Raw genomic sequence first — 11,841 nt, 5'->3', positions numbered from 1 at the left:
GCACATTAAATGCAGAGCCCAGAATGGTCGGCATAGCCCTGAACTAGGCGCAGGGACCCCAAGGGCATCTTAACTCCACACCCAACAATGGCTCTCCCAGGGGTGTACCCTCCACTCCCAGGAAATGTGTGGAATAATTAAATAGTTGTGTTAAGGATAACGAATAGGCTGTGCAAGAAATTATAGGATATAGATGAGGAGGAGGGTGACCGCTCTCTTTTTTTTGAAACAGGATTTCACTCTGACACCCAGGCTGAAGTGCAGTGGCGCAATCTCGGCTCACTGCAGCCTTGACCTCCCTGGCCTCAGATGGTCCTCCCATCTCAGCCCTGCGAGTAACTGGGACTACAAGCACGTGCACCATGCCTGGCTAATTTTTTTTCTTTTTCTTTTTTTTTAGAGAGATTGGGTTTCACCATGTTACTCCAGGCTGGTCTCGAACTCCTGGCCTCAAACAATCTGCCCGCCTCGGTCTCCCAAAGTGCTGGGATCACAGACATGAGCCACCACTCCTGCTCCCCTCTTAAATATAATTTCTCTTCCAAACCTGGACACTCCTTTAATTCCCTATCCAAATGGAATGACTCCTATAAATCCAGCTCTGTAGGGGATGCTGGGAGTGGTGCCCTGAGTGTTTTTTCAGGGCTGAAGCTCATTTCCCAGCTGCTGGGAGTGTGGACCTTAGGGCTCTCAGCCGAGTTGGCCTACAGGCACTCCCCCATGGAAGAGAGCTGCCTCATCCAAGCTTATGCCCTCTTCCTGGGCAGTGTCTCCCCTCTCCTTCCTGCCCTCATTGGTTTCCTTGCCTTTCCTCCAGCATGCTAGGTACACATCCACACAGGCCATACCTTCACTGGTCTGTTTCCTGGAATGCTCTCCTAGCTATCTGGATGGCAAACTGCCCGGCTTCCGGCAAGTCTCTGCTCAAGCTTCTCTCCTCAGCGAGAGCTGCCCTAGTCAACTGTATAATCCTACAGCCTGCCCACTCCAACCCACCCCAGCATGCCCATCCTTTAGGTCCTTTTTTGACTTTTTTTTCCCTAACCTTTTTTTTTTTTTCTTAAGAGATGGGGTCTCATTATTTTGCCCAGGCTGGTGTCAAACTCCTGGCCTCAGGCAATCCTCCCACTTCAGCCTCCCAAGTCTCTGGGATTACAGGTGTGAGCCACCTGCTCAGCTACTTCTAACCTTTTGGTGTGCTGTCTCCGTTCCCTAGAAGGTACCCTCACAAGGCAGAAGTCTGTTTTGTCCACAGATGTGTTCTAAGCGCATAGTTGGTACTCAAGAAATCTTTGGTACTCAAGAAATTTTTCATCAGCTAAAGGAGGGATATAATTTCAGTCTTTAGATGATCTAACTCTCTGACATCAGAAAGAGTCATGATGAAGAAAATGTGGTGGTCTTCCTTAGATACTAGAAATTTTATACTGTCTCAGAGAATTCTTTCTGAGTCTCAAGTTTCAGCGCTGTAAAAGCAGTGGCACAATGCGTAGCATATTTGACAACCATATCAAATCATTCTTCCACGTCTCCTCAGCTGTAAACAACAAAACTATTTTCAGTAATTACTAAAAATAATTTTATTGTTATACTTAATTTTATGCTTGTTTGCTTGATTCCTTCTTTAGTTTAAAGCAATTAATAAAAATAATAAATTTTTACCAAAGAAAAATATTAAGTCCAGCCCACATTCAAGAGAGTGGAATTGGAAGGGAAGAGTATGGAAAAATTTCTAGATATATTTTTAAACTACCGCACACGGCAATTATTTAGAACTAACAGATTTGGTGAGGGTGCTTATTTTATTCACAGATGTTGTTTAGAACTGCTGGCCCAAGTAGATAATAAAAAGCAGAGGATCCTTTAGTCATTTTTATTACGTTTATACATCCTTTACAGACAATTGCCCCTTGTTGTCTGTACCTGGGCAGAACACTCCTGCTTCCCTGCCCTTGGTAAACCATCGAATAAGAAAGAAAGCAGATATAGAAGATGTAGGGTATTATGGTTGAATCACGGTCCTCAAAAAAGTATGATGAAGTCCTAACTCCCAGTATCTTAGAATATGACCTCATTTGAAAAATTTGCAAAATAGTGTCATTACAGGATATGATGAGTGAAGATGAGGTCATACTGGATTAGAGTGGGCCCCAATCCAGTATGACTGGTGTCTTTTTAAGAGGGGCACAGACACCCAGACACACAGAGAGAATAGCCTGTGATGATGGAGGCAGAGATTGGAGTGATGCTACAAGCCAGAGGATGTCAAGGATCACCAGCAGCCACCAGAAGCTAAGAGAAGCCCATGGAATAGATTCTCCCACAGACTCTCCAGAAGGAACCAACCCTGGTGACACTTGATTCCCGTCTTCTGGCCTCCAGAACTGGAGGGAATACATTTCTGCTGTGTAGGTCACCCAGCTTGTGGTACTTTGTTACCGCAGCCCTAGGAAACTGACTCTCGAGTCTTCAGGAAAATCCGACATAGCCACAGCTTGTGGAACACTAGATAGGGAATACTGTGGGATGGCAGATTATTTGAGGAAGGAAATTTTTTTAAAAAAGAAAAAGCCAGGCGTGGTGGTTCACGCCCATAATCCTAGCACTTTGGGAGGCCCAGGCAGGAGAATCACTTGGGCTCAGGAATTTGAAACCAGCCTGGACAACATAGTGAGATCTTGTCTCTATTTATTTTAAAACGAATGAAATAAATAAAATAATTTTTTTTTTTTTTTTGAGACGGAGTCTCGCTCTGTCACCCAGGCTGGAGTGCAGTGGCGCCATCTCAACTCACTGCAAGCTCCGCCTCCCGGGTTCACGCCATTCTCCTGCCTCAGCCTGCTGAGTAGCTGGGACTATAGGCACCCGCCACCACACCTGGCTAATTTTTTGTATTTTTAGTAGAGACGGGGTTTCACTGTGTTAGCCAGGATGGTCTCGATCTCCTGACCTCGTGATCCACCTGCCTCGGCCTCCCAAAGTGCTGGGATTACAGGCATGAGCCACCAAGCCTGGCCAAATAAAATAATTTTTAAAAAGAAAAGAAAAATTGGAGAGTTTTGCTTAGTTGTGTTCTGAATACCTGCAGATCCTTTTTTCTTTTTTTTTCCTTTTCTTACAAGTTCCATGGCAGGAAATACTTGTAGATTCCACTCTGATTACCTACAGCTTTCCTGCATATTGCAAACCTATCTATCATCAGGGCTGCAGGGAGAATGAAATAAAGTGAACCATAATTGATCAGGATTGGAATGAATGCTGACCATACAAATTCCATCTCCCCTCATTTAAAGATAATCAAGGGCGCAGTTCTCCCTCCCTGAGCTGGTGACTGTCCTGTTTTCATAACCCTGGGCAGTGCAGTGACCTCGAGGACACCAGTGGTAAAAACTGGGTAACATGGGAGCAGCTGCAGGAGTGGAAAGATAAGAGAGGGCAGTTTACCTTCCTGCAGCATGAGCAGCAATCTGAGCTCCTCTTTCTCAAAACTTCTTAAGCTTCTTAACTGCCTCCTTAAACTGCTCCTTAAAAACTCCACTTTCTGGCTGGGCGCCACGGGTCACGCCTGTAATCCCAGCACTTTGGGAGGCCGAGGTGGGCAGATCACAGGAGGTTCGGAGTTTGAGACCAGCCTGACCAACATGGAGAAACCCCATCTCTACTAAAAATACAAAATTAGCCGGGTGTGGTGGCGCATGCCTGTAATCCCAGCTATTTGGGAGACTGAGACAGGAGAATTGCTTGAACCTGGGAGGCAGAAGTTGTGGTGAGCTGAGATTGCTCCATTGCACTCCAGCCTGGGCAACAAGAGCGAAACTCCGTCTCAAAAACAAACAAACAAACAAACAAACAAAAAAACACTTTCTGTTAGGAAAACAAAGGTGGACAGATGGGTGGTAGCAGGGCCTGGGTTCCAGGGAGGACCCCATCCTAGGGCACAGGCCTAGGTCAGGGCAATGTGTTCCGTGGAGGATAAAACAGTCATTTCACCTGTGGCTTGTGTTTTCTTAGGGTAGGGTGAGAGGGCTGGACTAGCAGATTTCCACATGCCGTGAGTCTCACTGATTTCTGAGTCTGGTTTTAAATAGATTGATCCAGGCAGTACAAAAGCTCCCCCGCCAGTTCCTCCCTGTACTTCAGAACAGTTATTTCTCCATTCTTGACTCTACTTTTCTAGATAAAGTAGAGTTCTTTTCTACTAGATAAAGTAGAGTTCTTTTCTAGTTCTTTTCTAGATAAAGAACTCTTGACTGCTAGTGAGTAGTTAACATCCACCATCCTCTTATCTCGGGCTACCTATGGCAGTCCCGGAAGGTCATTTTGCCATGTGGTTGCTGATTCAATGTTAAAGCTTGTAGAACCATTTGGAAAATATCAACCTTTGAGAAGGTCTAAGTTTTAGGAAACTAAAGCTTTTTAACAAATAGCAATGACTTTGCATGTAATTGTTCTATTGTTTTCCTCTCATTTCTTTTTAGTTAAACTTTTTCTGGTTATAAATTAATACATATTCATTACTAAAAATGTGGACAATATAGAAAGTCATACTGTCTATGGCATTTAATATGCAAACAAAAATTGTTAATAATCCTACCCCTCAGAGACAATTGTTAGTAACATTTGATATATTACTTAATAGGCTTTTTTCTATGCATTTATACGTGTATTTATTTTTTAAAAATTGGGATATGCTATGCCAAATATGTTTTGTTGCCTTTTTTCACTCAATATCATGACCTGAAAATTTTTCCTTGTAATTAAATATTCTATGAAAATAATATAATGGCCTTTCTCAACATAAAACTATATGTATGCACTGTTCCCCTATTTTATATATATATATCTTTTTTTTCCATGTCACAGAACATGTGGTTTTTATATATATAGTTATAGTTATATCTTGGTATATATTTAGATTTTTTCAAACTACAAACAACCTGATAAAAATCTAAATAGCTAAATTGCTATGAAAATTTCTATTATTTCATCAGTAAGACTTGCTGAGCAGACAATGTATAATGATTTTAGTGTATATTGTTAAATTATGATTCTGAAAAAAGTTTTACCAATTCACTTTTTACTGGCAATATATGACACTTTGTTCATTTTACTTCAGGCTGGCCAAATGAATATATATGTTCACATATATATGTATATATATATACACACATATAGTTCTGTTTTGTTTTGTTTGAGAGATGGGGTCTCATTATGTTTCCCAGACGAGTCTGGAACTCCTGGCCTCAAGTGATCCTCTTGCCTCAGCCTCCCAAGTAGTTGGGATTACAGGCACAAGCTACTGTAATTTAAGCTAATTTTATCTTAAAAACAAACTATTTGCTAATTTTGAACATGAAAGATTATACCTTAATTGTTATCTTGGTATGTGTTTATTTGATTACTAGTGAGGTTGGACATTTTTGTCTCTCTTTCTGGTTGAGAATGAAATTTCAGATAGAGTTACAATTAGTCTGGGAGTGACACATTTTAGATTGGTTGTATAAATAAAACCTTTTCCATTTCTGTTATTACATATCGTATTTCAATATTGTTTGTCATGATAGTTTGCTGAATGTTCTGGTACACATGTATTTTAAGTGATTCAGCCAGACAGAGCTTATTGTCATAAAATCATCTTCTTAAAAAAATAAATACATCAAACAGTTATTCTCTGTGGTTCCCAAGGGTAGATTAGGTGTATAATTCCATAATTTGGGAGTACTAAACAAATTCCACCTCATTTCATCCATTTGATTAAGATTTCCTCCATGCCAGCCCCAATTCTAGATATGACACAGTCATACAAGAGTCAGCCATGGTCCCTGCATGCATGGATCTTCATTGTAGTACAGGGCACAGATGACCAAAAAAGGCAAACATACAAAAATATAAAACAATATAGAATGTGAAGTGTTAAAAAAAAATCAAACAAGAAGTTATTGAGCTAGAGAATAGCACTTTCCTGCTTTGGGTGTGACAGTCAGAGAATACTTTAAGGTGACATTTCAGCTACACCTAAAGGAAGGGAGGGAGCAGTGTGGCAATCCTGACGTGGGAGGGAGTTTGGCGGGCCGAGGGTGTAGAAGAGATGTGGCCAGATCCTTTGGGGTCTTTCAGGTCATAGTGAGGAGGTTGAGTGTTACTCTGAATTCAATGGGGAAGCCATTGATGGTTTCAGAAGAAGATCATGTTGTATTGCCCAGGTAGGAAACAGTGCAGCAATGCAAGTGAGAAACAGTAGTGGCCTGGGGTAAGGGTAAGGAGCTGGAGGTGGAAACAGGTGGGCTAACCTTCTAAACAAGGGCTATATTGTGAAGTTACATGCATGGGAATTTAATTTACTCGCTGGCTTTAAACCCTTTCTTCCTGCTATTCCCAAGCCCGTTAAGGTTGGACTGACTCTTCTGCAGGGGAAATGTCAATTTGGACTGGTGGCCGGCTTGTTGTTTATAATTTCTCAAAGATAGTATGAGGTGTGTCTGATTAAGCAAGAGTGAGATTCAAATCCACACATTATTGAATACCCACCAGTTGCCGTCCCCTGTTCTAGGAGCTTTTACCTGCTGCTATAGGAAATAAGCCAAATTTAAGTCACTACACAGATAAGTCAAATTAGAGCTTCCATCCTACTGCTTGTAAGAAGTGCCTTCTTCATTCTCGGAGCTCTTCCTTCCTTGAAAAGTAAAATCCTCCAGGTGCTTACTTAGTCCAAATGAGGTAGTCCTGTTTACTATCATTACGCAGAAAAGAAACTGAGAAGTCTAGTCACTCTGCCTAAGGTTCCAACCACTGCTCTGGTGAGGCTGGTACCAGAAACAAGATGTTCAGCTCCCAGGCATAAAGGTTGTGGCAATGGGTACTCCACACCATAGGACACTGGGTTCCTGGTTACAACTCTAGTGACAGATAGTTGCATTTACAGTTAATCAGCCATTTCTCTTGATGAACCCCACGGTCCAAGGTGGTAGAACAGGTTGTGATGCAGTCACATGACTGTTCCTCACTGACCCTCCCCCAGGATAAGACATCACCACCAACTCCACCACCACTGTCACCACCAACACGGTGGATTCCTCCTTGAGGGTTGTTATTGTACATTTCTGACAACCGAGCCTTCTTAGGACCATCCCAGGCCGTCAGAAGTGTTGTAATAACTTGAGACCTTAGAGGGAAAGGGTAAGGAGTTCTGATTTACAAGAGAACTCCTTGATCGCTTTGCATTTTGTTCACCTCTTCAATAACTTTCAAATGCCACTCAGCAATAGACCAATAGCAAGACAGAGCCCATCACCTTAGCCAAGCCAAAAAAGAGATGTTCAGTCTGCATGCTACTAAACCAGGGACATACTTTCCTTACAGCCACACACCTGAAAAAGGTATACATAATACTAGTTATATTTATGATGTAAAATATTTGCAATGCATTTAATGACCAAAAAGTCAGGGATGAGTCCTAAGTCTCTGTATGTGTTAACTGGACAGGTGATGTCACTGACTGAAACAAAGTTTATAAGAGAGTATCAGATGTATGAGGAAGATGAGATCTGCTTTGTACATTTAAAGTATACAGTTTTATGGGGTTTGGGTTTTTTGGTTGTTTTTTTTTTTTTTTGCTTTTGTTTTTAACACAAATAAAAGGAAGTTCTGGGTGTCAAGTTCAAGAGAAGAGGGTGGGCTTGAGATAAGAGATTTGGAAATGGTCAGCATATTTGTGGTAGCTGAGTCATAAGTGCATATGAAATTGACTGGGAAGAGGTCGGAGCTGAGATAGGGCCTGAAGCACAGCACCATCTGAGAAGCAAGCTCACAGAGGAAACCGAGACGGAGCTCTCAGGGTAGCAGGAAGACAATCAGGTTATGGAACCCAAAGGGAGAAAACATTTCCAGAAGGAGGAATCTGTTTCACAGTATCCAAAGCAACAGAGGTCAAGAAAGACAAGGCTGACATCAGGTTATAAAATTCTCAAGTAGATAAGACCTACTGAGGCCTACTTTGGAAACTTATTGACCAAGGTCATATGATTAGATCACATTTCCCTTTAACAATTTGTGCTTAGAGTTGCATCACATTACTCTTATCAGAGCCATTTTGACAATCATCTACTAAGCAGAAATTGGTATAATTGAGGTCTTTTCATCACATCTTACTTTGCTGATTTGATCAGAAGTAAACAAGCCACTTTCTTCTTGAAACCAACAAAATCTCATAGCTACTCTATTCCACTTTGGCTTTTGCCATTTGACCATGGCACTGCCCAGCACAGGATGTGTTCTTCTGAGTTCAGTATGTCTATTTGTGTATAAGGCGATGACTTAAGTCTCCCATCCATACCTCTTATTGGAATACTATGGAAACTTCTCTTGAACAGCATGATATGACATTGTTTGGTCTTCACTTAGTTTGGGCATATCATTTATATATTTAGTCAACTTCTTTTCTCATTAGTCTGACATCATTTAGGTACAGCTGCTTGGAGCCAATGTGACCATAAGCAGAAATACAAATATAGACACAAATAAAATGTCAGTACTTGATTACAAGACAATTCACAATAGGCTAACATTAAAATTTCTAGGTCATTTAAATGAAAACATAAAATTTCAAAATCCTGGAGACCCCTTTCCCGAAGAATACACCTCTTGATCTACGTTTCAGAAACACGGCCAGGGAGATTATGTCTGGTGAATGGTCACTGCTCCTTGCACACTTGCTTTTATTTTCGATTTCTTTTCTCAGGGTCTTTGAAGGAAGAAGGCTGGAGTGGGAACCTGTGAGGAGCAACAATAGCTGTGGAGAAACGGGAGTGACAGGTCTTGATGGTTTCCATGTAGTTGGTTTTAGAATTGCTTTTACTCCACAGTGCCCAATAGAGTGACAATTAACAGGCAAGTCTTCTTCAATACATACTCAAGAACTTAATATTACTTGGAAAAAAAAAAAGGCTTCCATAATGACTGTTGTCGTTTAGTAGGAGACCTGGGGGCCGGGGCCGCCTGTGGACCACCATCCACCAGCTTCTCTTGCTCTGTCGATTAGGAGGAGCGGTGGCGACCTCAGCCTTCAGTGTCTTTGACCGAGTGAAATGGCGGCGGTGGCTGGGATGATGTTGCTGGGCTTGCTGCAGGCGGGGTGGGTCGGTGCTGGGCCAGGCGATGGAGAAGGTGACAGGCAGCAACCTCTTGTCCATGCTGCTGATCGCCTGCGCCTTCACCCTCAGCCTGGTCTACCTGTTCTGTCTCGCTGCCGGCCACCTGGTCCAGCTGCCCGCAGGGGCGAAAAGTCCCCCATACGTTTTCTCCCCAGTTCCATTCCCTGGGCATGCCATAGCATTTGGGAAAAGTCCAGCTGAATTTCTAGAAAATGCATATGAGAAGTATGGACCTGTATTTAGTTTTACCATGGTAGGCAAGACATTTACTTACTTTCTGGACAGTGATGCTGCTGCGCTGCTTTTTAATAGTAAAAATTAAGAACTGAATGCAGAAGATGTCTACAGTCGCCTGACAACACCTGTGTTTGGGAAGGGAGTTGCATGCGATGTGCCTAATCCAGTTTTCTTGGAGCAGAAGAAAATGTTAAAAAGTGGCCTTAACATAGCCCACTTTAAACAGCATGTTTCTATAATTGAAAAAGAAACAAAGGAATACTTTCAGAGTTGGGGAGAAAGTGGAGAAAAAATGTGTTTGAAGCTCTTTCTGAGCTCGTAATTTTAACAGCTAGCCATTGTTTGCATGGAAAGGAAATCAGAAGTCAACTCAATGAAAAGGTAGCACAGCTGTATGCAGATTTGGATGGAGGTTTCAGCCATGCAGCCTGGCTCTTACCAGGTTGGCTGCCTTTGCCTAGTTTCAGACGCAGGGACAGAGCTCATCGGGAAATCAAGGATATTTTCTACAAGGCAATCCAGAAACGCAGACAGTCTCAAGAAAAAATTGATGACATTCTCCAAACTTTACTAGATGCTACATACAAGGATGGGCATCCTATGACTGATGACGAAGTCGCAGGGATGCTTATTGGATTACTCTTGGCAGGGCAGCATACATCCTCAACTACTAGTGCTTGGATGGGCTTCTTTTTGGCCAGAGACAAAACACTTCAAGAAAAATGTTATTTAGAAGAGAAAACAGTCTGTGGAGAGAATCTGCTTCCTTTAACTTATGACCAGCTCAAGGATCTAAATTTACTTGATCGCTGTATAAAAGAAACATTAAGACTTAGACCTCCTATAATGATCATGATGAGAATGGCCAGAATTCCTCAGACTGTGGCAGGGTATACCATTCCTCCAGGACATCAGGTGTGTGTTTCTCCCACTGTCAATCAAAGACTTAAAGACTCATGGGTAGAACGCCTGGACTTTAATTCTGATAGCTACTTACAGGATAACCCAGCATCAGGGGAGAAGTTTGCCTATGTGCCATTTGGAGCTGGGCATCATCGTTGTATTGGGGAAAATTTTGCCTATGTTCAAATTAAGACAATTTGGTCCACTATGCTTCATTTATATGAATTTGATCTCATTGATGGATACTTTCCCACCGTGAATTATACAACTATGATTCACACCCCTGAAAACCCAGTTATCCATTACAAACAAAGATCAAAATGAAAAAGGTTGCAAGGAATGAATATATGTGATCATCACTGTAAGCCACAAAGGCATTCGAAGAGAATGAAGTGTGCAAAACAACTCTTGTAGTGTACTGTTTTTTCAAGTGTGTAATTCTAAAAGCCAGTTTATGATTTAGTATTTTGTTAACTGAATGGTTCTATCAAATATAATAGCATTTGAAACATTTTCTAATAGTTATGATACTTATACATGTGCTTTCAGGAAGTTCATTAGTAAAACAATTGTTCAGGGGGGATCTAGGTAATTAGCAGACTCTAAATAATATAATTTCCAAGTAGTAATTTTAAGAGTACTCATAGCTCTTGCCAAATAAGTTCAGGGTATTCAAATCTTGGACTAGTCCTGCAAGGTATAAAGAATAAAAATCCCGGTGAGATACTTGGAAACCTCAGGTTATTATTTATCTGGGCAATTATTGTGTGTGTGAGTATGGAAGGGTAGGGAATAATCGAACATCTAAAGCCTTGAATAAGAGAATACTAATTGTTTTGGTATGATGATACTCAGAAATGGAGATGTTATAGAAAACAAAATATCCTTTGGAATTTTAACTAAAATCACTGCATATAGGAAATTAAGAGATCCAGGACCATATTTGATAAGACTTCCTAAAAATAATGTAATTATTAATGCTGAAGACTGCTCATGTATCTTGATCTAATTACTAAATAATTACATATTTACCTGATAAATATGTATCTAGTTCTACGAGGTCACATTTATGTGGAAGTCCAAAGTCAAGTCCTTAGGGGATAATTTTGTTTTGGCTCAGTTGTTCCCTGCTTCCTTTCTCTCTCTCTTTTTTTTTTTTTTTTTTTTTTTTTTGAGATGGAGTCTCGCTCTGTCGCCCAGGCTGGAGTGCAGTGGCGCAATCTCAGTTCACTGCATCCTCCGCCTCCCGGGTTCAAGCAGTTCTCTACATCAGCCTCCTGAGTAGTCGGGATTACAGGCACCTGCCACCATGCCTGGCTAATTTTTTGTATTTTTAGTAGAGACAGGGTTTCACTATGTTGGCTAGGCTGGTCTTGAACTCCTGACCTTGTGATCCACCTGCCTCGGCCTCCCAAAGTGCTGGGATTACAGGCATGAGCCACCGCGCCTGGCCTTCCCTGCTTCCTCTCTAGAATCCAATTAGGGATGTTTGTTACTACTTATGTTGACTAAAACAGTTAACAAACTTTTTTCTTTTTAAAATGTGAGATCA

The 11,841-nt window shown here is 41.5% G+C and overlaps 1 protein-coding gene across 1 annotated transcript; it reads left to right on the top strand.

Moving 5' to 3' along the window:
- Positions 1–9,083: 9,083 nt before the first annotated feature.
- Positions 9,084–10,690, top strand: LOC129011499 (lanosterol 14-alpha demethylase-like). Its single transcript, XM_054446529.2, is given in 3 exon segments — positions 9,084–9,128; positions 9,130–9,670; positions 9,673–10,690. Coding segments are annotated over 3 exon segments (1,527 nt in total). The 3' UTR covers positions 10,614–10,690.
- Positions 10,691–11,841: the final 1,151 nt, after the last annotated feature.

This window comes from Pongo pygmaeus, chromosome 14 (genome assembly GCF_028885625.2).
Source record: "Pongo pygmaeus isolate AG05252 chromosome 14, NHGRI_mPonPyg2-v2.0_pri, whole genome shotgun sequence".
NCBI lineage: Eukaryota > Metazoa > Chordata > Mammalia > Primates > Hominidae > Pongo > Pongo pygmaeus.
Note: the sequence above shows the minus strand (reverse complement) of the source record. Positions and strands in the feature narration are given on the sequence as shown.